Source organism: Chaetomium tenue (assembly GCF_020726465.1).
Source record: "Chaetomium tenue strain MPI-SDFR-AT-0079 chromosome Unknown F5144scaffold_5, whole genome shotgun sequence".
NCBI classification, from domain to species: domain Eukaryota; kingdom Fungi; phylum Ascomycota; class Sordariomycetes; order Sordariales; family Chaetomiaceae; genus Chaetomium; species Chaetomium tenue.
The window spans coordinates 4,450,438-4,474,651 of record NW_027117333.1 but is presented as its reverse complement, the minus strand read 5'-3'; the positions used below and the strand labels follow the sequence as shown (position 1 = coordinate 4,474,651).

The 24,214-nt window shown below is 57.5% G+C and overlaps 10 protein-coding genes across 10 annotated transcripts; 5 read left to right on the top strand and 5 right to left on the bottom strand.

Moving 5' to 3' along the window:
* Positions 1 to 1,235: 1,235 nt before the first annotated feature.
* Positions 1,236 to 2,580, bottom strand: F5144DRAFT_580256 (uncharacterized protein). Its single transcript, XM_066789361.1, has 4 exons — positions 2,492 to 2,580; positions 2,175 to 2,402; positions 1,932 to 2,064; positions 1,236 to 1,864 (listed from the first exon to the last, which is right to left on the bottom strand). The coding sequence occupies exons 1-4, from the start codon at positions 2,509 to 2,511 to the stop codon at positions 1,721 to 1,723; spliced, it is 525 nt and encodes a 174-aa protein (XP_066642217.1). The 5' UTR covers positions 2,512 to 2,580; the 3' UTR covers positions 1,236 to 1,720.
* Positions 2,581 to 2,709: 129 nt separating this feature from the next.
* F5144DRAFT_631896 (nucleoporin complex subunit 54-domain-containing protein) lies at positions 2,710 to 4,357 on the top strand. Its single transcript, XM_066792474.1, has 4 exons — positions 2,710 to 3,053; positions 3,111 to 3,276; positions 3,380 to 4,023; positions 4,080 to 4,357. The coding sequence occupies exons 1-4, from the start codon at positions 2,964 to 2,966 to the stop codon at positions 4,206 to 4,208; spliced, it is 1,029 nt and encodes a 342-aa protein (XP_066642216.1). The 5' UTR covers positions 2,710 to 2,963; the 3' UTR covers positions 4,209 to 4,357.
* On the bottom strand, positions 4,358 to 5,190 carry F5144DRAFT_580253 (mitochondrial import receptor subunit OR translocase-domain-containing protein). The gene is made up of 2 exons (XM_066789360.1): positions 5,062 to 5,190; positions 4,358 to 4,977 (listed from the first exon to the last, which is right to left on the bottom strand). Exons 1-2 carry the CDS (start codon positions 5,072 to 5,074, stop codon positions 4,829 to 4,831), a joined length of 162 nt encoding a protein of 53 aa, XP_066642215.1. The 5' UTR covers positions 5,075 to 5,190; the 3' UTR covers positions 4,358 to 4,828.
* On the top strand, positions 4,358 to 5,200 carry F5144DRAFT_580251 (uncharacterized protein; the record flags this gene model as incomplete). Its single annotated transcript, XM_066789359.1, has 3 exons — positions 4,358 to 4,816; positions 4,876 to 4,977; positions 5,062 to 5,200. One exon carries the CDS (start codon positions 4,358 to 4,360, stop codon positions 4,757 to 4,759), a length of 402 nt encoding a protein of 133 aa, XP_066642214.1. The 3' UTR covers positions 4,760 to 4,816; positions 4,876 to 4,977; positions 5,062 to 5,200.
* A 624-nt stretch (positions 5,201 to 5,824) lies between these two features.
* Positions 5,825 to 9,735, top strand: F5144DRAFT_326160 (glycine cleavage system P-protein-domain-containing protein). The gene is made up of 3 exons (XM_066784092.1): positions 5,825 to 8,538; positions 8,598 to 9,122; positions 9,180 to 9,735. Exons 1-3 carry the CDS (start codon positions 5,934 to 5,936, stop codon positions 9,248 to 9,250), a joined length of 3,201 nt encoding a protein of 1,066 aa, XP_066642213.1. The 5' UTR covers positions 5,825 to 5,933; the 3' UTR covers positions 9,251 to 9,735.
* Position 9,736: 1 nt separating this feature from the next.
* F5144DRAFT_326161 (WD40-repeat-containing domain protein) lies at positions 9,737 to 11,886 on the top strand. Its single transcript, XM_066784093.1, has one exon. The coding sequence runs from the start codon at positions 9,908 to 9,910 to the stop codon at positions 11,402 to 11,404; it is 1,497 nt and encodes a 498-aa protein (XP_066642212.1). The 5' UTR covers positions 9,737 to 9,907; the 3' UTR covers positions 11,405 to 11,886.
* Positions 11,887 to 11,936: 50 nt separating this feature from the next.
* On the bottom strand, positions 11,937 to 14,324 carry F5144DRAFT_326145 (uncharacterized protein). Its single transcript, XM_066784091.1, has 2 exons — positions 14,056 to 14,324; positions 11,937 to 13,995 (listed from the first exon to the last, which is right to left on the bottom strand). The coding sequence occupies exons 1-2, from the start codon at positions 14,166 to 14,168 to the stop codon at positions 11,970 to 11,972; spliced, it is 2,139 nt and encodes a 712-aa protein (XP_066642211.1). The 5' UTR covers positions 14,169 to 14,324; the 3' UTR covers positions 11,937 to 11,969.
* A 2,232-nt stretch (positions 14,325 to 16,556) lies between these two features.
* On the bottom strand, positions 16,557 to 17,525 carry F5144DRAFT_492375 (Alpha/Beta hydrolase protein; the record flags this gene model as incomplete). Its single annotated transcript, XM_066785912.1, has 1 exon — positions 16,557 to 17,525. One exon carries the CDS (start codon positions 17,523 to 17,525, stop codon positions 16,557 to 16,559), a length of 969 nt encoding a protein of 322 aa, XP_066642210.1.
* Positions 17,526 to 19,448: 1,923 nt separating this feature from the next.
* On the bottom strand, positions 19,449 to 20,918 carry F5144DRAFT_537593 (FAD dependent oxidoreductase-domain-containing protein; the record flags this gene model as incomplete). The annotated part of the gene is made up of 2 exons (XM_066787079.1): positions 19,449 to 20,396; positions 20,439 to 20,918. The coding sequence occupies 2 exons, from the start codon at positions 20,916 to 20,918 to the stop codon at positions 19,449 to 19,451; spliced, it is 1,428 nt and encodes a 475-aa protein (XP_066642209.1).
* Positions 20,919 to 23,307: 2,389 nt separating this feature from the next.
* Positions 23,308 to 24,102, top strand: F5144DRAFT_631889 (uncharacterized protein; the record flags this gene model as incomplete). The annotated part of the gene is made up of 2 exons (XM_066792473.1): positions 23,308 to 23,480; positions 23,646 to 24,102. 2 exons carry the CDS (start codon positions 23,308 to 23,310, stop codon positions 24,100 to 24,102), a joined length of 630 nt encoding a protein of 209 aa, XP_066642208.1.
* Between the last annotated feature and the right edge of the window lie 112 nt (positions 24,103 to 24,214).

Here is a 24,214-nt window from a genome sequence, read left to right as displayed (position 1 = left end):
TCCGTGGCCTGTTTTGAGATCTCCAAGCGAAGGATCCATCCATCCGGCCCTGGAGAGATGATGTCCCGCAGTTACCCGCCCCATTCTCACACCCTTACATCGGCAGCTTGGGTCCGGTACGCTGTTGGCGGCCGGTCTGTGTGTGAGCATGAATACACATCGCCCGGGTTTGAGGCGGAGGCGGGATCGTGTGTGCGTATGATGGCTTTTGTGCGCTTGTGTGAGTGTGTCTGGGGGGGCTGTGACGACCGTTGAGCTGAGGGCTGGCCGACGCCTGGCAACGAGCAGCTGTCTTGTCACGCCAGCCGCTGGGAACCCAAGTTCTCGTCTTTCCACCTGATCTATCGCCTACGTGACACAGGGACGCGCGTCAAACATGCCAGTTTAGTGTGCCAGAAGCGGCCGGTCTCGGGATGCTGCTTGTCAGATGTTGATTGTGGCTTCGACGAGAGGATGACCTCGTTTCTCATCATCTGGGTCTGTCCGGCGGCGGATTTGGGTTGTCGTCGTGTCCACCACGTGCATGGAGCACAACAGACAGCTCGAATCCGCGTCCACCCGAGACAACACGATGGGCACTTGATCGTTCGTTTTGAGATGTATGTACGTCTTGCAAACTTGCTGCATATATGCAAGAGTAAGGAGGTTATCGGGAACAATCCGTTGCAAATAGATTGCGGTTTTCGCGACGTGCCTTCCAACGAAGCAAACAACCAACGACGCGCGCTTCGTTCCTGACGTCCGTCAAGTTAACCGGGCATAAACTAGGCATGCTACCGCTGGCAGTTTGTGTCACTCAAGCTTCTATCCACTTTGGCATAATACAAGGCGCTCCTGAATGGAGCCTGACTGTAACGAGCGGGGAGAAACCGGGGAACACTCAGTCATCTTGCCTCACAAGGTCGTCTGCATATGTCATGTGCAACTCAGACACTATCCAGGGCACCAACCATTAGGTCGCAGCACCGCGGGGAACAGTAGCAGAGTGAGATCTAGGTAACCTGTGCCGAGACTTGTTGCTTGGTTGCCGTGTGGTGATCTTGACACGGTAAAGTTTCGCCAGCATCTATTTGCTTGCTTGCAACGTCTCCTCGTGAACTAGCGATGACTCTCGCTGTTACCTTGTCATAGAGGGACACAATGGTATTGCCGGGTTTGCGGCATCGGGTGGTGTAGCTGAGGTTCAGCTCGCTAGATCGGTGATGGGGACGATATCTAGATGACCGAGTTGCCCAAGATTTTGTGTAATGGGGCCTATGTAACGTTGAATCCTTGCTACCATTTACCATTTCATGCACTCAAGCTTATGGCCAGTGCAATACAGCTAATTGTCAATGTGACGCTTTGTATGTTGCAATCGACACTACCTCCCAGACTTCGTCGTCTCACCACAAACGAGCAAAGACGCTGACCGTCACTTGTAGGGGTTTCTGGCAAGCTGTCTCCTCCCTTTTGGTTGAAGTCTGGCCGTCAGCGGCTGAAGCATGCCTTGGGCCGATGGCGCGCCTAAGCAAACACCAATGAATAGCGAGATTCCTAGACAGAATATGAACTGGCAAAAAAAAGAACAAGAATTTCACAAGGTATAGCCGGATGAGCCTGTCTAACTCTCAGTATGTATGTACAGGTCTGAGCCCAAAGCCAGAGGCCCGTTGATATCTCTGAGCCCCGTGAAGGCACGCATCTGCTATGCCACGAGAAGAACCGCCACCCTGCCCACTCAGGACGACTCTGATGTCTCAGATTGCCCCGGCACAAACGGCTTCTCCCACCGCTGGATCCATTTGTGGGCAAAAACCTGCCGTTGTCTGAGGTGTACGGGCGTCGATTGCTTGGGCTGATCGGGGATAACCTTCTCGAGGTTCTGCCAAAGAGTACTCGGTCAGTGCATGTGGTTTAGAGGAGAGGGGGAGGGGAAGAGGCCAACGCACTAGTTTCTCAAAGACACACTTGTTTAGCTTCCACTCATCGGGGCGGCATTGCCATAGCTGCTGGTTGTTGTTTTCCAAGCATTGCCAGTGGGTGCGGAACTGCTCGAGACAGGACTTGTTGATGTCCTCGAGCCTAGAGCATAGAGTGTCAGCATGCGGACACTCACAGCCACATCCAAGCCGCCGGTGGCTCATCGCCATCCAATAACTATCCATCCCAACCCTAACAAAAGGGGCACGTACACACTCCGGGCGCATCTGGTGACACGGCGGCCTTCCTTCATGCACTCAAACTCGCCCCTGCCCGGGTTCTCGGTCTTGCATTGCATGTAGTCGTCATTGTAGTCCTTGCACCGGGCGCCGATAAAGAAGGAGGCCGACAAAAGGGGGGCAGAGCTAGCACCGATCTCCTTGACCTTGGGGATCGAGTCCGGTAGCGGGGTGGTGTCGTAGAGGACCTGCTGGTTGAAGCTGTATTTCGTCAGCGAAGCCCGGGCTGATTCCCTCCAACCGGCTCAATTGGCGACTGCGGTGGTTTGCGCAGACTCGGGAATACGTACACCGGCTTCCGCGCTGCCATGTTGACTGTGTGGGCAGGCCCGTCCTGCGATTCGAGAGCTGTGCGTGGTTTGGAGCTGGTGATGCTTTCAACCTGTGAGGTTCGGCTTCCCGATGTGTGGGTCCCACTTGGGCCGGCAGTAATTGGCTGTGCGTTGAAGACGCTCGGACCGCTTCTTGCTGCTGCTTGGCGGACGCGCTGTGCGCTTCCAGCCAAAAAGCTGGTAAAGGCAAAGCTCTCCCTGACCGACGACAACAAAGGCCAAATCGCCAACACCGCCGCTTATATCTGTTGTTGTTTTTGCTAGACCTTTGCTAATCGCCAATTGTGGAAGAAACCCTTTTTCTTTGCTCAACGAGAGAGTCTGAGCGCCCTCTGCAGCTCCCGGCAACTCTGTTGTCGACTGTTTTTCTTGACCTTGCGACAACTCTTGGAGCCCCACGCGACGCCGACATTCGACGCCTTGAACACTGATGTTCTCATCAATGAACCGGCCTGCGGGCCAGTCGGTTTTTGGCCCCAGTTCGACTAGCCTGTTTGGCCCGGCGCTCGGCAGCTCAACTGTAAGCCTCCCCGGTACAGCAGGGAAATAATAAGCAGCTGATGCAGAGAACCTACAGCAGCAACAAATGCAGCTTCAGCAGCAGCAGCAACAGCAACAGCAACAGCAACAGCAACAGCAACAGCAACAGCAACAGCAGCAACAGCAACAACAACAGCAGCAGCAGCTAAATCCCAACCCGCAACCGGGCGGTTCATTATGGCAGCCCAACAGCCACACAAGCTGTACGTTTTGGCACCGCATATCTCCCCAAACCCTCCCGCCGAACCCCCTTGTCCGCCGCGACCACGCGACATGCTAACATGCGCCTCACGGCACCCAAACTAGATCAGAAGCCGATCCCCGAACAGATGAAGCTCATCACCGAGAAATGGGACCCTACCAACCCCAATTGCGTCTTCAAAACCTATCTCTACAACAAGGTGGACGAGCACACGGTGCCGCTGTACGGGCCGGGCCCTAACGAGGACCCGAAGGAGTGGGAGGAAGCGCTGCAGCACAAGCCGGCGCCCAACTACATCCCCGTGCTCTGCGCCGGGTTCCCGTCCATCATCGCGCGGGTGACGCTGCAGCGGCGCGTCATTGTCGAGTTCAACAACAAGCTGCACGCTATCAACGCCAGTCTCGACGCCATCCTGTCGCGCCACGACCTCGAGCACACGGTGCGCGCCTTCAACGCCCGCCGCCGCCACGCCGAGCTGAGCCGCCGCTGCCTGGTGCTCGCGTCGCGCGTGCAGGTACTGCGCAACCGTGGGTACGCTTTGAGCGGGGATGAAGATGAGCTCAAGCAGAAGCTGGCCAAGATCGACAAGAGCATCCAGGACCCGGCGCTGAGCGCGCGCATGGAGGAGCTGTGGAGCCGCTTGATTATCCTCAGGGGGTATGCGGACAATCTCAAGGATGAAATTAACAAGCCTGGGTTTGGGGATGGTGACGGACTGGGCGAGGAGATCGAGGCCAAGGCGAAGAAGGTACGTTGTTGCCAAGGCAGCGGGTCGTTGAACAAAACAGCTAACATCTGGGATAGATCCTCGAGGACTACGACAAGCAGTTGCAGCATCTCAAGACGCAGGTCGAGGAGGCCAAGAAGGATTTCGAGACATGGGAAACCCAACATAACCCAACGCCGGCACCTGTCAAAAAAGCTACGCAATAGAGCGGGATCTGGCTTCAGGAATGATACCCAGGAGGATTTGCGATGTAATGTTAGCCGAAGTTTTGTAGCATTTCGCAAGGGCGGGCAAAGAAGCGCTCTGTTGATCTCGAAGGTATCGGTGCGAATCACGGGGTGCATCGGCTAACGTGATGGTGTCTTGGTATGCATTGTTTTTGTTTCTTTGTACATTATGTGGGCGCCGTGGCTTTGTTTGCCCCGACAGTCGCCAGTTCTCAGGAGTGGAAAATACGCCACCCGCATCATACCCAGCTGCGGGAAATGCGTATCCTCATGTTTCCACAGTATTGTACACCAGGAGAGGGAGAGGCAATGGCGTGCAGTCGTCGAGACGGCTTTCCAGCCCCGCTGTGGCGCGGACTATCGTTGGGCTCGGAGGGCCCAGCTCCCCGCGGTGCCCTTTCTTTTCCCCCAGTCCTTTGGCCATATTTACGCCGCATCAGAACCCACGCCTCTATTATGGGACTCTATATCGCGTCGTAAAACGGAGGCAAAGCCTTTCATGTGTCACGAAGCGGTGCCATGCTGGCTGAGGCTTGGTCGATATCAAGTCTAGAACATCTTGGAGACGGCGTCGACCACGAAGGGGGCTGCGTGTTGCGTTAGATTCGGGGCGGCAAGTTTGCGGGTGAACCAGCGGGTGTCATACAGAAGTAGAGCGCGGCGGCGGCGGCGAGGGCGCGCTGGAGGGTGAAGGCGGCTTCCGCCTCGGCGGCGAGGAGCTCCTCGGGCGACGCTTGGGGGGGTTGGACTGCGGGGGGTTGAGGTTAGAAAGGCAAGTGGGCATAACTCGACATAGTCGAGGTTGATTGCTGCTAGCGGGGTTGCAACTCACAGCCTCCGAACATTTTGGAAGGTAGGTGGTATGGATGGACGATTTGGGGTTGGTTTGTTTGGTGGTGTGGATGTCCGAGTCTGAATGCGCTGGACGTCGGAAACGACCTGAAGGTCCAGATTTTTTTTTGGGTGCCGCTTCCGGGGTCAGTGGCACCAATGCCGAAAAGGGCAAGGGGCGGGAAGGCCTGGGCTTGTGCGGGTCTTTTCCCGTCGCTGCCGGGCCACACATGGAGGAGGGGCTTGTTTGCTGGCAACCGTTTTCTGCACCCAACTGCAGCGCAACAATCACGACAGGGCTCCCTGAACACCGGCGGCCCGAGAATACCCGAATCGGTTACCTTATCAGTTCCCTCAAAGATGCCACCAGGGGGCCGAATCTGAGCCGAATAGGCGACCGATAGCGGTGGATTTTGTGTGATCTGCTGACTCCCTGGTGAAGTGTTGTCCGACCGGGACCTAGCCGACCTTCTACCCCTTCATCAACACTCTCCGTCCCATCTTTTCCTTTCCCCTGGGCGAGAAACGGCAGATCCGGGGTCAATTGGCGATTTCTGAGGGGCAGAGCTCGGGATTTCTGGATTTCTGACGTCAATCGCAACCGGCCGGCTGTTCCTAGTCTTGGCGTTTTTCACATTCGCCATCTTTTTTTCTTCCGACTCGGGTTGCCGACTTGCGGAGTGGCGGTAGTTAGGCGGTGTCTCAAGGGAAGAAAATACTGGTCAGAAGTCGTTGGTCAGTGCAATGCATTGTTTTCTACCTCTTTGTTTCGGGACGGCCTGACTGACGGTTCATAGCTTGAAACTTTGTTTGGGGTTTCTGGAGATCTCGGCTTTCCGGCTTTCCGGCTTCCCGCCCACTTACAACCTCAAAATGTCTGCATCACGGCAAATCGGCCGTCTTGGCCGGACCTTGGGTGCTTCCATGCTCGCATCTCGCGCTGCTGCACCTGCGGGACGGCCATGGACTTACGCATCTAGCATACGCAGCACTACCGCCAGATGGACCAGCTCGGCCACTGACACTACCCGGGCACGTCCCTTCGTCAGACTACCGGAGCTTTTCCCAACTCACGAGAACTTCGCAGGCCGTCACATCGGTCCCGACGACGACAGCGCACAGCAAATGCTCAAAGCGCTCTCCCCGCCGGTCAACTCCATGAACGAGTTCGTCCAGCAGGTGATCCCCGCCGACATCCTCTCGTCCCGTGAGCTCTTCCCGCGCCGTCGAGATGCCTTCGACTCCGCCGCCAGCCGGGCGACGAAGGAAGGCCACCAGGAATGGGAAGTGATGGCTCTTGGGCGAGCTGCTGCCGAGAGCAACGAGTCAAGCAGGAAGAACTTCATCGGCGCCGGTTACCACGGCACAATTACGCCCGAGGTCATCAAGCGCAATGTGCTCGAAAGCCCCGCCTGGTACACCAGCTACACCCCCTACCAGCCCGAGATCAGCCAGGGCCGTCTTGAGTCGCTCCTGAACTTCCAAACTTTAGTCTCGGATCTGACCGGCCTCCCCATGTCGAACGCCAGTCTCCTGGACGAGGGCACTGCCGCCGCCGAGGCCATGACGGTGTCGATGAACGCCCTCTCGGCATCCAGGGCTAAGCGTCCCGGCAAGACCTACGTCGTCGACAAGAACGTCCACCCCCAAACGTTGAACGTATTGCGTAGCCGTGCTGAAGGATTTGGCATCAATGTTCGGGTGATGGACCTGTCTGTTTCCGATTTCTCCGAATTGGAGAGTGTAGGGGACGACTTGGTTGGTGCCCTGGTTCAGTACCCAAACACCTACGGTCAGGTGCGCGATTTCAAGGGGCTTGCCGACGCCGTTCATAACCAGGGCGCGCTTCTCAGTGCCGCCACCGACTTGTTGGCTCTCACCGTGTTGACGCCGCCTGGAGAGTGGGGTGCAGACATCGCCTTCGGCAACTCGCAACGATTTGGTGTTCCGTTAGGATTCGGCGGTCCCCATGCCGCCTTCTTCGCCATCACAGACAAGCATAAGAGGAAAATGCCCGGCCGCCTTATTGGCGTCTCAAAGGACCGACTCGGGGAACGGGCTCTCAGGCTTTCCCTGCAAACTAGAGAGCAGCACATCAGGAGAGAGAAGGCTACGAGCAACGTCTGCACGGCGCAAGCGCTGTTAGCTAATATCAGCGCCTTTTACGCCGTGTATCACGGCCCTGGGGGCTTGAAGAAGATTGCCGAAAGATGCAGCCTGGGCGCAAGAGTTGTCCAGTCTGCCGCCCGCCATTTCGGCCTAGACTCTGGCTCGGAGCCGGTGGCTTTCGATACTGTTGTTATCTCTTGCCCCGGCAAGGCCGAAGAAATCAAGAACCTCGCCAAGGATGAGGGCATCAACATCCGCCAAAATGGTTCTGACAGTGTTATCATCAGCATCGACGAGACTGTCGAGGAGCGCGATCTTCTCGTTTTGATTAAGGTGTTCGCCAAAGCTGGCGGCAAGAACGGCGGAGCGTCACTCTCAGAATACGCTCCGCTCCTGGAGAAGTTCCTCGAAGGGTCTCAATCAGCCACCGCTCTCTCTCACATCCCCGAGCCTCTCCGCAGACAGTCGGCCTACCTCACACATCCCGTTTTCAACACGCATCACTCCGAAACCGAGCTTCTTCGGTACATCCACCATCTGCAGTCCAAGGACTTGTCTCTTGTTCACTCGATGATCCCCCTCGGTTCGTGCACCATGAAGCTCAACGCCAGCGCCGAGATGGCGCTCATCACTCTTCCTGGATTTTCCAACGTCCACCCGGCCGCCCCCGCCGAAGAGACGAAGGGTTATCGCGATATCATCAACGCACTCGAGGATCAGCTCAAGGAGATCACCGCCATGGATGGCGTATCCCTGCAACCCAACTCGGGTGCTCAAGGTGAATTTGCCGGTCTCCGCGCCATCCGCAAGTACCACGAGAGCCGGGGTGAACTCAAGCGTGACCTCTGCCTCATCCCCGTCTCGGCCCACGGCACGAACCCGGCGTCGGCGGCCATGGCGGGCATGCGCGTGCTGCCGGTCAAGTGTGACACCAAGACGGGCAACCTGGACTTGGCGGATCTTGAGGCCAAGTGCGCACAGCACTCGAGCCAAATCGGCGCCATGATGATCACGTACCCGAGCACCTTTGGCGTTTTTGAGCCGCAAATCAAGAAGGTGTGCGAGATTGTGCACGCCCACGGCGGGCAGGTGTACATGGACGGCGCGAATCTGAACGCGCAGATTGGGCTGTGCTCGCCGGGTGAGATTGGCGCCGATGTGTGCCACTTGAACCTGCACAAGACCTTCTGCATTCCCCACGGCGGTGGCGGCCCGGGTGTTGGGCCCATTTGTGTCAAGGAGCATCTGATTCCCCACCTCCCGACCAAGGACGTGACGAATGTCGAGGATCCGAACCACCCAGTCAGCAGTGCACCGTATGGTAGCTCTAGCATCCTGCCCATCAGCTGGGCGTACAACGCTATGATGGGTAAGTCACACTCTCTTTATATTGCCCCAATAAACAGTCACTGACATTCTGTAATTCAGGCGGAGAAGGGCTCAAGAAGGCAACCACTATCACGCTACTCAACGCAAACTACCTCCTCAGCAAGCTTAAGCCTCATTACCAGATCCTGTACACCAACAATCACGGCCGATGTGCGCACGAGTTCATCCTTGATGTGCGTCCATTCCAGGACAGCGCCGGGGTCGAGGCCATCGACATTGCCAAGCGGCTGCAGGATTACGGCTTCCACGCGCCCACCATGAGCTGGCCGGTGGCCAACACGCTCATGATTGAGCCGACCGAGTCCGAGTCGAAGGAGGAGTTGGACCGCTTCGTTGAGGCGTTGGTCAACATCCGGCAGGAAATCCGCGAGGTCGAGGAGGGCAAGGTGCCGAGGCAGGGCAATGTGCTCAAAATGGCGCCGCACCCCATGTCCGACATCATCTCCGGGGATGGTGAGGCGGGAGCCAAATGGGACAGGCCGTACACGCGGGAGCGGGCGGCCTACCCCGTGGCTTGGCTGAAGGAGAAGAAGTTTTGGCCTAGCGTGGCGCGGGTCGATGACAGTGAGTTTCTTTTTCTCATCTCCACGCTCCTGGATGTGTTTGCTAACAACTCGGTAGCATACGGTGACCTCAACCTGTTCTGCACCTGTCCGCCTGTCGAGGACACAACCGGCGAGAATTCGTCCTAATCGCAGGGATTGAAACACACAAAAGGGCTGCATAAAAAAGAATCAGGCGCATTGGGGAATTCATCATTTACGTAGCGGGGGGGATCGGCTTTCAACACTTCAAGGTTCAACCACCCATATACCCAACCAGCATGCATCGAGCATTGGAAACGGACTTCAACCAGGACGGGGACTTCAACGGGGGAAAACGGAAGCGCTGGCATACTTGCTTTTCAACACATGTGATGATCGGTAACGGAAGGAGAAGCATCTGGGCCGGTTGGCGGGCGGAGTTCAACACGGGTAGAAGCATAGAGTATCGCGTTAGTTCAGGCACGAAGCCGATTTCTAATTCACGTTCAGTGTACTAAACAGACGCTTCATACCTTACTCTGAAGCCTGGAATTTGGAAACCCCCTGAACCCTCTCAGAACCCCTTGGAATCCATGGCGGAGGGTTGGGGTTGCTTATCAAGCAGGAGGGCAGATTGCAAGGATTAAAAATCACGACCCCGCCATCATCCCACTTTCCCTGGACTTGACTTTGCTTATCTGCTGCAGACAGAATTGGTGCTTAGAGGATCGCGCCGCAACACACGATACTAAAGTCCTCCCTATACACTATCTCAACTCCTAGGTCTTTCCCACGCCGGGCATACCTTCAGCTCTCACCAACAAAATGTCGTCGTCAAATCCCCACCGTGACCAGCCCGAGGACGATGCGGAGGTTGAGATGCTTGCCGAGGACGACGTTCACGAGATGGTCGAGGATGCCGATGAGGACGGTGATATGGCCATGGGATCCGACGATGAGGGCGAGGAAATCCTTTTGCAGAATGACAGCATTGCCTACTTTGACGGCCACAAAGACTCCGTCTTTGCCATCGCCCAGCATCCGCTCTACCCCAACCTGATCGCCACGGGCGGCTCCGAAGGCGACGATGAAGATGCCCCAGGCAAGGGTTACGTTATCGACACCTCTGCCGCTGCCTCGCGTCCCGTCCTCCCGCCGAGCTACAACTCCGACCCCGACGCCCCACAAACCACCGAACTGCAGCCGCTCTTCGCCATCGACGGCCACACCGACAGCATCAACGCCCTGACCTTTACTCTCCCGCGCGGTGAATTCCTCGTGAGCGGCGGTATGGACGGCCGGCTACGCGTCTACGCAGTCGCTGCCTCCCAAAACTCGGCCGCCCAGTTCAAGTTCCTCGCCGAGTCCCAAGAAACCGAGGAAGTCAACTGGCTCCTCCCGTGCCCCTCGGCCGACCACCCCAACACCATCGCGCTCGGCACATCCGACGGCTCCGTCTGGGTCCTAACCCTCGATGCCTCCGACCCGTCCAACCCGATCCAGATCGTCCAGTCATACTTTTTGCACACCGGGCCCTGCACCGCCGGCGCATGGACCCCCGACGGCCTCCTCCTAGCCACCGTTAGCGAGGACGCCTCCCTGCACGTCTTCGACGTCTGGGGCGCCGCCACGGCCAAGTCGCTCGTCACGGACAACGGCCAAACCGTCGTCTCGCTCACCGAAGCCGACCAGCGCTTCGCCGTCGAAGGCGGCCTCTACTCGGTCGCCATCTCCCCCTCGGGCGGCCTGGTCGCCGTGGGCGGCGGCGCCGGCGCCATCCGCATCGTCAGCCTCCCGCGCCTCTCCCAGTCCGGGTCCGCCCCATCCCAACGCGGCGGCGGTGGCGAGAGCCAGGCGGGTACCATCCTGGCCGCGCTGGCCGTGCAGCAGGACGGCGTCGAGTCGCTCGCCTTCTCGCCCAACCCGGCCACCCCGCTGCTGGCGGCCGGGTCGGTCGATGGCAGCATCGCCGTCTTTGATCCGTCGAGGTCGTTCGCCCTGCGCCGCCATCTCAAGGGCGCCCATGATGGGGAGTCGGTCGTGCGTGTCGATTTTGTGCGCGCCGCGCCGGCGGCGGCTGCTGCGGGTTGGTTGTTGACGTCGTGTGGGCTGGATGGTGTCGTGCGGCGTTGGGATCTTAGGGGTGCCACGGCTAGTCAGGCGGCTGTCGCTGGGGCGGCGGCGTCGGGGTTGGTAAAGGAGTGGAGGGGTCATCGCGGTGGTGGTGACGGGGGTGGTGTGCTTGGGTTTGTGCAGGGTGAGACTGGGGAGAGGGTTGTCACGGCGGGTGATGACGCGGTGGTGCTGGTTTTTGAGGCATAGAGGGGCGGGGGGTATATACCTGGGCTGGTGATGTGGTGTCGGTAGATAGAAATGGGAAGATGGAAGGCGTGCATTTGGCTGGCGTTCTGGGGAAATAAAAGGAGATTTGGTGCGATCGATGTCACTCTTGGAGTATGACAGTTCAGGAAGACTCTTGTCATCAAGCAAGCTATTCAAGGATTCAGTACCTAGAGAGGGTTACCTGTTCTCAACAAGCAGGTTATGAGATCCAAGGAGATCAAATCTATTATCACTAAAGCTCGAGGTATCAAAGGATAGTGAAGGGCCTCAGGGGCAAGGGAACCGTGAACTCTAACATCCGAAACCCAATAACGGCAAATAAAAGAATACCAAATGGTAACAAAAAAGAGGTCGCCGCAGAGGCTGCTAAGGAGAGTAAGAAGCGAGAAATAACCAAGATGAGAAAAGGAAAGCCCATCATCCACCAAATTTTCACCAACCTCCCAACCGCCCCTTACCCCTGAACCATCCCCCCTGAGCCACACCCCCAACCACCCCCCCTACAAGAAAACACCTCCAGGCAGACAGGTAGCTAAGTAAATACCTAACAATCCTCCCTCACGGGCACCTCCTGGCACGAGTCCGGACCCGGATGGGGGCTCGAGCAGAGGGTATCGCACTCGACGCCGGGGGCGACAAAGACGCGGTAACCCTGGCCCTCGAACTGCAGGCGGAACTGCCGCTGATCGGTCGGCAGCAGGCCGTTGGCGCGGTAGCCGGCGCGGCAGGCGCAGTAGTTGCGCTCGCCGGGGGTCACGATACAGGACGTCGTGATGGTGCACTGGTTGAAGAAGGGGTTGGGGTTGCACGTCGCGCAGTGGCCCGTTCCGGTCGTCTTCTTCTTGCAGTGCCAGTCGCACGACGACCAGTCGTGTCCGTTGTTGAACTCGCCGTCGTCGCATTCCTCGCCGGTGGAGGCGTCCACCTTGCCGTCGCCGCACCGCGGGGCGGGCGTGTCGTCGTCGTTGCAGCCCGCGTGGCAGGTGCGGAGTTCGCAGGAGGTGGTGCAGTTGCTGCCGGGTTGGCCGTTCATGTAGCCGTCGTCGCACTCCTCGTCGGGGTACTCGACCACGCCGTTGCCGCAGACCGGGGGGCGGGGCGGGCCGCAGGGTTCCTTGAGGGTGCAGGTGTCGGTGCAGCGGCTGGCGGGCCCGCCGTTGAGCTCGGTGCCTTCGTCGCACTCCTCGGGCCACTCGGTGATGCCGTTGCCGCAGACGGGGCCGCCGGAGGCCCACTGGCAGTCCTTGCCGCAGCGCCAGTTGGGCTTGCCGTTCTTGTCGGCGCCGTCGTCGCACTGCTCGCCGGGCTGGACGATGCCGTCGCCGCACTCGCCGCAGGGGGTCGTGTTGGTGGTGCAGTTGGCCGAGCAGTCCGCGCCGGGGGTGCCGTTGAGCTGCCAGCCGAGGTCGCACTCTTCTTGCGGGTGGTCGACGATGCCGTCGCCGCAGTAGCCGCAGATGGTGCAGTCGGTCGCGCAGCCGCTGTTGTAGGCGCCGTTGCGCGGACCGGCGTCACACTCCTCGCCGTGCTCGACCTTGCCATTGCCGCAGATAGGGGTGGCCTTGCAGTCCTTGGAGCATCCCGAGTTGGGCTTGCCGTTGGCGTCGCCGAGATCGCACTCCTCGCCCTCTTCAACCCGGCCGTTTCCGCAGATGCAGATGGGAGCCGTCTTGCAGTCCTTGGAGCAGCCGGAGTTAGGCTTGCCGTTATCCTCGCCCGCATCGCACTCTTCGCCGTTCTCAACCTTTCCGTTGCCGCAGATGGAAACGGCCTTGCACTCCTTGGAGCACCCAGAGTTGGGGCTGCCGTTCTCGTGGCCTAGGTCACACTCCTCGCCGGCTTCGACCTGTCCGTTACCGCAGACCGGGCACGTCTTGCAGTCGTTGGTACATCCAGAGTTTGCCTTGCCGTTGTCATGGCCCAGGTCGCACTCCTCGCCGGGCTCAAGCTTGCCGTTGCCGCAGACGGCGACCTTCTTGCATTCCTTGGAGCAGGTGGCGCCAGGCTGGCCGTTGTTGCTGCCCTCGTCGCACTCCTCTCCATTCTCGACCTGGCCGTTACCACAGACAGGCGTCTTCTTGCACTCAGCGGAGCAGCCCGAGTTCGCCTTGCCATTGTCGTGGCCCAGGTCACACTCCTCACCGGCCTCAGTTTTGCCGTTGCCGCAGACGGGAAGGCATTTGCAGTCGACAGAGCAACCGGAGCCGGGCTGGCCATTATCGTGGCCGGCATCGCATTCTTCGCCGTGCTCAACCTGGCCGTTACCGCAGACAGGGGCCTTCTTGCACTCGGCAGAACATCCCGACCCAGGCTTGCCATTGTCATGGCCGAGATCACACTCCTCGCCGTCCTCGACCTTGCCGTTGCCGCACACAGGGAGGCACTTGCAGTCGGCCGAGCAGCCGGAGCCGGGCTTGCCGTTGTCGTGGCCGGCGTCGCACTCTTCGCCCGAGTCCACCTTGCCGTTGCCGCAGACGGGGACGATCTTGCAGTCGGCGCTGCACCCGCTGTTGGGGGCGCCGTTCAGCTTGGGGCCAAGATCGCACTGCTCGTTGGGAGCTTGGACGATGCTGTGTGCAGTGTTAGTGAGACTGGGCCGGAGATCGTGGGGTGGATGGCCGTGCACTTACCTATCGCCGCAGACGCCTCCGCAGACGCCATTGGGGCAGTTGGTGTTGGGGTTTGTAGGGGAAGCTGCCACTCCTCCGACGAGGAAGGCGAAGAACAAGGTGCTGTAGAGCATGATGTGTGCTCAGAGGTGTTCCACCTCGATGTAAGATGAGAGATGAGTGTTGAGGGAAGCGAAGTGCTGATGGGAGTAGAGGATGGTGGTGATGATGTGATGAGGATGTTGGAACAGGACTGGATAACACGCCCGGATCCAGTGATTTATAGACATACTTGATCATACAGAATCTCACTCTCACTCTCCTAAGGTCTGCGATACACCGACACGAAGATTGCCATGCATCTCCATCCGTAATCCAAGAATAACTCAATATTCGGGGTTGGAAGCAGCCATGTTCAGCTCAAGGGCTGATGTGGCTTGTCATGAATGGCTGGTGATCGGAACTCGAGGTGGTTGCTGTGCATGGTGTTGTTGCCACTAGCAGTAGGATTTGACGACCGGTCCCCGAGGCCAATCCGAGCACTTGGAAGATCAGCCCGTCTTGTTGGGCAACGGCCCGGGAGCGGCGTAGCAACCGCATGGCATGGTCACAGTGGGTAGAATCCGGGACACTGGTGTCCTTGCCGGGTCGGGCGTCGTGGTTCATGGCCACCATGCACGTGGTAATTGGGCGAAGCACAACACTATTCCCCGATTGGCTTCGGTTTGGGTCTCTTGATGGGCAGGGCTATACTAATGCCATAGTGAGGGTGTGATCAAAGATGGCAAAGGCTCTGCCACACCCATCACCGAGGCCAGGCTAGCATTGCGATCGGAGATACTTGGAAGAGGTCGGACGGATGCCCAAGTGATCCAACATGATGGATCATGGCGGTGAGGCGGTGCAGAGAGTGCCTGAGCTGTTGGACCTATTTCTTGCTTTGTCGACCCGCTCGTGTCCGGGCATTGGGCGTGTCTCAACTTGTTGGTCCGATGATATCAGCCACGGTCTGTTGTCTGCAACCACCATATGCACATGCAATCCTGAATCTGGGGAACGATCTGGCATACAACACACTTCTTTAGTCCAATAGAAAGATGCATGATTCTTACGTAAAACCAGTCCCGGTGCCCTGCCTCCTGGGCTGTGCACTCTTCCGCTCCCAGCCCTACGGGTTTGAGTCTGGGGGTCAAGCTCTATTGGTTGATGATACCGCGCCAGCCTTCGGGGTTAGACGGTAGCCCCAGACCATGAGAGATAACCCGACCTCCAATGCGGAGAAAGCAAGCCTTTCTGTGTTGGCCGCAGTCTCGAGGTGGCTGCAGTGCTGTTCAAGGCTCGAGTTGGGGGCGGTGGCAGGGAAACTGCTTTGTCCATTGACAATCGCTTGAGATGGACCGCGCGCCCATGTTTGATTCGTATATCGGCAATTGTGGTGGAAAAGTCTATTAATAGCGGTCAGCCGTTGGTCGATGGAATGGGCCAACACGACAACGCCAACATGGAAAGCCTGATCGTAGTTAGTTTTCTCCAGCTTCAGCCCCGAATCCCAACGGGCCGCAGGTGTGAAGCCGAAAAGCGTGATGCCGGTTGATGTGATTGGCGCGCAGACGCCGAAGCGCCGAAGAAGTTGAATCCTCGAAGACAGTTGTACAAGCTCCGTTGGACTCGATTCGATTCAGCGTGGGGCTTGGGCGAGTCCGCCAATCGCGTGTTTTTTGGTCAATGTATTCTCCTGAGAAGCGCGCCTAATTTGGGAAGTGTGCAGGAGAGGAGACTAATGTCGTTGGTTGTGAAACAGGCAATAAATGACAACATTGAATGGATCCTCTGCGCGACGAATGTTGACAACAACAGGTTTCCGAAATTGTGTTTTGAGTAGGTACCTAACTCGGGGGCAATTCAAAAAGCCTACTGAATAAGCTTTGGATTGGGGGAGCAATGTGATAAAATTTGAATCACAAATGCATGCCTTTGGCTACGAAATTTGATAGCCAGGATATCAATCCTCGCCTTTAAGATTGTTGTTTTGTACAGTTGTTTCGTAGTAACGCTGCACTCGTCAAAGTAAGATACCTATGAGATTACACAAAACTGTGGAGTAAGGTAAATACGTACCAGTCTGTTTTCAGACCTACCTCAACCATATCATGATGTCAGCGGGGTTCAATTACAAGCATCTCCTGTTTCTCGGCTGGGCTGGACACCCCATATTCGGCTCCCACAATTACAGGTTCGTATCTCTAAACCGACGAAACCACAGGTGGTGATCTTGACAGTGCAATCAAGAACTCAACCACGAGCAAACCACTCTCCCGGGAATGAATGAGGCAACACTCGCCTGCACCCTTGACCACCCTCACTCTGTGAGGATAATTACTTCAGACGCACACCCAACACAACCTCTACCGCCAAGGCAGAGAACATGGGGCTCAATCCCGCGAAACGAGTGCTGTGTTCCTCGCATCCTTTGTGCATTTCTATCTCTCATGTATTTGCCCCCCTCAACCCTCAACCCCCGCTCACAACTTCCCATCCAACCAGTCATGCACCTGCTCAGCTGTGTCCCTCGCCGTGTAATGCAGCGTCAGATCGTGCCCGGTATTCTCAGGGGCAAAGTAGTCAAAGCTCTCAGCATCCGGAAACGCGTCGGCCGTCGCAGTCAGATGCGCCTCGCACTTCCCCTTGGGCGCCTCACAAAAGAAGGCATCCTCCACCGCCGTCACCGCCAGCACGGGGCCCGTGTACCCGACCGCCGGCCCCAGAATCGCCGCCAGCGCGCCAATCTCCCCCACGGTCAGGGTATCCTCATACGCAAAATCCACCGGCGGAATCGCCGCATCATACCCGCCCACGTAAAACGTCTCGGTCCGCTGCGTCTCGTCCGCCATGGCAACATACCCCTTGGCCAAACCCCCAAACCTGGCCGGGTCATGGTCTGCCGCGCTGGCCCACTCCGCCCCGATCATATCCGAAAAGTCGAAGTAGCTGCTATACCCGGCCAGCACCAGGGCGTCCGCGTCGGCCGGGTACTGGGCGCCCAGGGCGGCGCCCAGGAAGGCGCCGTACGAGTGGCCCACGAAGACGACCTTGTCGTAGACGCGGCCGAGGACGGCGTTGAGCGGGGCGGTGGCGGAACGCGCGGCGGCGAAGATGGCGTGCATGATGTCGATTTGGACTTGGGGTTGCACGACCGAGAGGGGGTCCGGGTGTTGCGGGTTGGCGCCGTGGCCGAGGCGGTCGAGGGCTAGCGTGGCGTACCCGCGCGAGGTGGCGGCCGTGTGCCAGCTGTAGTCGGAGGGCGAGAAGCCGAAGCCGGCCCACATCGTTTTGTTGTAGGTGATGCCGTGGACGAGGATTTGGAGGCCCTTGGGCGGTTTGTTGGCGCCGGTGCTCTTGGGGTTGCAGTAGGTGCCCTTGATGGTGAAGGTGTCGGAGACGGTGAGGGTGCCGTTGGTGGCGGCCGGGGTGCCGCGCCAGACCGAGAGCATGAAGTCGACGATGGCCGTGGTGTTGTTGGGATCCGGCGGGGACGAGAAGAGGACATTTTCGCTGGTGACGGGGACGTCGAAGGACACTTCGCTGCATACGGCCGAGCAGCCGGCTACGGAGCGGGCGGAGGCGCCGGGGAGGGTGAGCCCCAGGAGGGCAAGGTTGCGGCGCATGGTGGTGGTGGTGGTGGTGATGGTGTTTGGGTTGTGACTGTTGAGTGAGTGAGGTGGTTGTCCCCCCCTTACTGGAACAAAGTTCACAAAATCTTTCAGTTGGGAGAAGGTGCTCCCAGAAAGTCAGAATGGTCCCGCGGTTCCCGTTCTTTCCCCGAGAGCTTCCACGAAGCGGTGACGGTGGTGTCTCACTCGGGTCTATATACGCGGTCCGGTGTGTCCCTGATCCGCTCCCTCCCTCTTCCTGTTTCGCGGACGCGCAGCGCTAGAATACGGCAGCACAGGGGCTTCCATGCCCGGTTCCATTCTCGGCTCCATGCTGTTGGGCCTCTCGTTCACGCCATCTCATTCTCCTGGAATAAACCGTGGCCGCGTGGGTCGCAACCCCCCCTGGCCGCGGCTGAAGTCCCTGCAAGAGAATTTGGTTGTGGATTCGCTCGGAGATGCCACCGAAGCGGGGAAAGTTCCTTTTCTCAAAATCCGACAGCAAGCCGGGGTTCGTGGGGGTTAGCGTTACAGACGGGACGGAAAGCATGGAAGTAATGGAAGTAAGTGTGTCTTGCAGCATCGGGTGGTTTTGTTTGTGTTACCCTACCTTGCTTCCTTGCTTGCGTCGGGCCATCGGACAATGCATCGTCTTTTTTTTTTCTCCCCCTCTTTGCTTATAGGCTGTGGGTTGACAACTGTGCGACCCGAAAGAAGGGACGGGGATGATGGGACGGACGCGGGTCGCTTGTTCCCGTCCCCCTCATCCCTACATGTGTCTGACCTTGAAATCTTGGATGGGGTAGCAAGTGATATGCAGCAATCTCCAAACCTGGAACAGTGGATTCGTAGCGCGAATCCGGCGGGGCTCAGGCAGGCAGCTTGTGCAATTTGTGGGCAACTTCCGGTCAACTTGCGGGCCAGACCGGAAATACTTCCATGTCCGCAATTTGCAATTTGTGTGCAGCAGATGGAAAGAGGGAAAGAGGGAAGGAGGGAAGGAGGGAAAGAGCGCATCCGAAAACCACTCTTCTCCACCCTCGAATCCCGCACTTTTGCATGCATTCACAGCCTGCAGTTGCATCAACGGCCTGGACCCGGCGGTTCCGAATAATGTCGGGTCACCGGGTGTTACTTTGTCTCGGTCATTGTTTGAAAAAGAGGCAAATTGATTACATACTGGAACTGGACATAAACATCACGGCGCACGAGCATAACTAACTACTGTGTAGTTATTCGTAACTAATCCCTCTCCCCCATCATTGATCGCCCAAGCCTAGAATTAACCGAGGCCTTATCCAAAGAAGCGAGCACGCTTTCGGCGCCCCCCGGCCACAGCCGAGTCAGCCCCCCTTGCACTGCTCCGCGTGGCAGCCCCATGCCTCTCCGATTGGACGCAGTCAGCTCGCTTGCTGTTCGCTTCCTCCTCGCTTCCACGCAGCCGGGACCGCATTGAGCCCATCAACTTCACCGCGCAATAATTCGAGCCAAGCTCCTAGAATAACTACACTAGGCGAGAAGCGTGGGTTGCGGCTGAAAGTTCAGGAAATGGGGATGCATGAAGTTATCGAGGGGCTGGGAAAAATCGAGGGGAACAGGTGGGAAAAAGGATGTTACTACTAATCACCTCGAACGATCTGATGGCGTGGTAGTTTCATCGTGGTCACTGACATGCTGAACGAATAGGGCCATAGATTACATTGAAGCTAAAGAAATAAAGCTAGGCCCCCGAACGTGGCGCCCGGAATTCATGCCACGCTCTCTTCATTCCTCCTGATCCGCGGCGGCTGCAGACTCTGGTTCGACGTAAACGTCCGTGTTAACTTCCTTGACAAACTTGTGGAATGCTTCCATGTGCTTCTCCCTCGTCCATTTTCTGCTCTGCTCCGCCGGCATGGTTTCGAGGCCCTCATCTCTCTTCGTCTGCTCTATGGTCTCCCCCCTCAGCATGCTTTCGGGGTCCACCCCCAGCAACTTTTCGAGGATAGAAACAACACACCGGGCGGTTCCAATTCCCAGTGTCCAACCGGATCCTCCGTGGCCGTAGTTGTGCACCAGGCGGAACTCGGCCTTTTCGTCGGCCCTGACCTTGGCGTTCTTCTTGGAAAAAGGACGGAGACCCTGTGCGAAGGGGTATTCGGGCACCAGGCCGGCATGGCGCAGACGTGGAATGAAGTCGCCGGCCCGGTCCCACATGGCTTCGACCTCGGGCGATGCTGGCGTCAGGTTCTTGTCGCGGTTGTTGGGCTGGATGATGGAGCCGACGTAAAGCACATCATCGCTGCGGGGGACGATGAAGATGGTCTTGGTCGGGAATTCGTTGGCATCTTTCTGGGCGGGAACCAAGTAGGCGTCGTTGAGGTGTCTGAACTGGCCTTTGCGGGTGTTGTCGACGCGTAGGACACCTCCACGAACCGGATACACATCGGTGTCGTCCATCAACTTGCCAGCGCCGAGACCCGTGGCATTCACAATGGCATGCGCGTGGTGGTCCTTTAGAAGCTGCTCCCCAGATTTCAAGATGGTCCCCTCCTCTTCCTTGAAGGTTCGCGTCTCCAGGTTCGCGCCCTTGGCCTTCACCAACGCCATGAGGTACGCCATCGCCTTGTCAGTGTTGAGGATGGGGGCTCGGTGGGTGTAGCCACTTTTAAGTCCAGTCTTTGCTAGGTCAACCACGTTCTGGGCTTTGAACTCGGCTGACGTGGCCAAATCCTTGTATTCCTTGACGCTCGATCCCGGCATTCTCTTGTCGACATGGGCTTCTTTGATTTTCTCCAGCTTTTTTTCCTCATCCTCGGAAAACCCGCTATCGTAAAAGAACTGATGGAGGTTCGCGAATCGTAGTCCAAGCGATGTTCCGTATCTTTCGTGTGGGTTGGATACCTCGGTGTCGAACTTGTGGTAAAACTCGTAGCTCTGCAACGCCCACTCCTGGTAGTCGGCAACCGTGGCCCAGCCATTGCCGGCCTCCTCAATCTCGGTCAGGCCACAGCCACCGGGGGGAAACTCCCAAAGCGCGCCTGCGATCTGCGAAGTCATCCGGGACTTTTTGAAATCCTTGGTCCAAGCCCAGTCGTCGGCAAAGATGGTGACCCGCTTGCCCTTGTCCAGCAGCATCCACGCTACCATCAGGCCACTCACACCGGCCCCGAGGATGAGTATGTGCTCTGCGCGTTTCTTGGGGGCCTCCAGGGGCGTGTCTGTGGTCGAGAGCTTCATTAAGGGGTAATCCATGCCCTTATGTTTGCGGGGGGCCAGCTCGATCAAGCTCTCGGTTTTGTTACCCTTGGTGGTCAGCTCCTCGCTGTTGGCAACGGCCGCCATGGCCTGGCGGGCTAGCGAGTCAATGACCACGCGGGTGTCACTGAGGACCGTCGCACCATTGGCGGCCAGTTCATTTAGCTTGTTGATGTTTCCGTTTCCTTTGACAATGGCAATGGTGTTGAGAAGAGGATGTGTCCCGCCTGTGGTTGAGATGCCCCTGAAGACTGAAACGCCCTCTAGGGCCCGGACCTCGAGATTAACCTCAGGAGAAGTCATATTTGAAGAAGTCCCAGCAGTGGTCGACAACCTCTTCCTGTCTCACGATGTGTTGTTGGGTCGAAGACTGATCTTGGTGTTGCTGAAGAGGTTTCTTTTCTGTGAGAGTGTTGGATGCAGATGTTGATGAACGAAGCATAAGGTTATTTTGGGATGGAGCAAGTAGGACGAAAGTGTTTTCTTATAATCCCGCTCCGCTGTCACCAACCTTCATACCAAACCACGACCCAACTCACTGCATGATTCCCAACCCCACATCCATTGAGTGAGGTTAACTTTCCATCTAGTAAAGCAGTCGGCGGATAACGCGCTCTAGCTTTTTTTGCAGTCAGCTTCATAAGGTCGTCACAAGTAAAGTAGGTGCCGCGGGGTTGCTGTGGGATCAACACCCACAGTCAATGATTCGCCTCGACTTTTCGGCCCCTACATGTACCTCTCCCAGCACCTAATCTGAGACCGGATGATCCCATCTTGATCAGGTATGGTATGTGGGTTGTTGTAACGGATGTGCTTCTGCAGGGCTGCCCGTCTGGCAAGATGATGCTACGAGCACACCGTCTTCGTGATTCCTCCGCTTTTTACTGGAGCTCTTAAGCCACTGGGTCATCTTCTCAACAAGGTAGCCGAGGTTACCGATGCATGCCTTTGGTTCTGTGGGCTTCGATCAGGTATCAACCGACCTACACCTACATGTAGGTAGATAGATTCACGTTTTCAACCGTGCCCCTAACCGTTCCCGGGACAAGATCGCAGCTGAAAAGCTTTCAAGGTCTAATAAAGCAACGAACGCCCACTAATGAAAACTCGAATTTTGATGTTTTGCCGCCGTACCCGCATGCTTTTGTGTCGATCATGGGCCCCATACATGTACATGTAGGTGTCTGGGGAAGTAGGTAGGTATCTAAGTATCAAGGCAGTGCGTTGCAGGACAGGGAAATACAACTTGCAAGGGCAGTCAATCGGTAGACGAACATCTTGGGGAGGGAAGGATAGAGATAGAATATCAAAATCGGACTCCCAAAACCTTCAACCCGGGCTTCTGATAAAATAGGGCTGTAGGAGCCGGCGGCTTTGGCATGCTTTGGTTAAGGCTTTCTTACCTAGTGTTGAACAGCTTCACTGACGCACTGGCAACTGCCCATCACATAGGTAGGCGGTGAGGAGCAGTGACAGACAACTTGGAGAAGCGGGGTTTTCCAGTCGAGATTGTTTTCTTTTGGTAATGCCCAGCAGCCCAGGTATGACCTGGGAAGTCTTCGACGAAGATCCCCTTTGTGTGTGCCTGGTGCTATGTGTTTGCAGACCGGCCAGCATAGATTCATCATTCATGCACTTGTCAAGATGTAGAACGAGGGCCCCAGGGGACCATGTGTCGACTCTTTCGGTTTCAATTGGGGGCCTTACAAAGACATTACGATATATATTGCTTGTGGCCTTGTAGCCAAGATCGAGACATCTGCACAAGAATGGGGGACGAGGCTCGAGGGTTGTACTGGGCTCAAAGTCACCCTCCAATTGCCCCCCATACGTCCAATTTCAGGTTGATTCGGGCCCTACACCAGCGTGCCGTTTGGGGGCTGAGAGCAGTCGGGCATAAGGACAGATGTATTTTGGCCTATGAGCAGCGGCGGGTGTGATGCCTACATGTATGTACATGTACCAAACAGGTAGGTATGAGGGCACGGGTGAGGGACTCCCAGGCATCCTCTTGAAAAGATTTATTTTCCAACAGCGACTGAGCCAAAAGTGCTTTTCCAGGCCGCGGCGGCTTTTGGCTAGATGATAGGCTTTGGTGTCCGTTCCGTGCGGGTGCATCGCATCGGTGATGGTATGGTTCCTCCCCGGATTTCCCCTTTTGTTTCTCTTCCCGGACCTGTAGCTTCTCTGAACATCATCACAAACACTAGACGGAGATTCCCATGCCCGAGGTGCTGGCTTACGCGGGTGACCAGGAGAAAGATGTTGGATACAAGTGATATGTATGCCTAACCGCCCTCGGCCTCTGGACTTGCAACCTTGACTTTCCCCCTATTTCTCTCACATACCCTGATCACTAACACCACTCCCAGGGTTAATGCACAAGATGCCCGGAGTCCCCTTCGCCGCGGGCCCCATCGCCTACCGACCAAACAAGAGCACTAGCCCACCGCACCCATCCACCCCTCGCGCTGCGCCCGGCCCTCAGCAGCCTTCCCGCAGGTGTCCGCCCGCGCCGCCACCACCAACCCGCTTGCCTCCAACCTTGACCTCGCGGCGGTCCGCTTCGCCTCCCGGACGAGGCTACACCTAAGCCGGCTAGCTAGAACGGTGGCGCCGTAGCTACCTTGCCGTCTCTTCAAGACTTGAAGTGCCTTGGGTCTGAGTGGCCGTTAACATATGTTCTGACTGCGCCGTGCGACGGCCGCTCACTTCCGCGACGAGGGCCGACATCTGCCCAAAGGCTTCGGTTGATAACTCTGTCGCCGACGCGGCCTGCCTGCGCCCCATCACCTCCACCGCCAGCATCCTCGACAACGCTGCATTCTCGACCGCGCTGCTATCAGCCATACCGTCCCTCCTGCCGCGGCGGGGTGCCCTAGTACACCAGCACTACCGAGACATCGCCGCGGATCGTGTTCCGGTCGACCAGGGGACCGGCCGCGCCACGATGCCACGCCACTGGACCAACAGGGAGCACCTGTACATGAAGGCGCCTGTGGCGGTGGGTACTGGCCCCGTCGCTGATGAGCGCCGCCCCCGGGAATGGCTCTCCCTCTCCGCCTCCTCCCCCGTCGCTCTCTCAATACCCATCTGCAGGGTCACACACTCTTCCACGACACCAGGCCACGGCCGCCTCAACGCCCGCCAGCCGTTGGTCAAGAGCAACCAGCCCGCATGATTCACGGACCATCAACCAACCATCCACACTCTCTGGGACCGACGAGGAGGAGCTCCTAGTCCCGGCGAGGTCGTTGATGGCTTATTCTACTAGACGCTATATCGGCCAGACA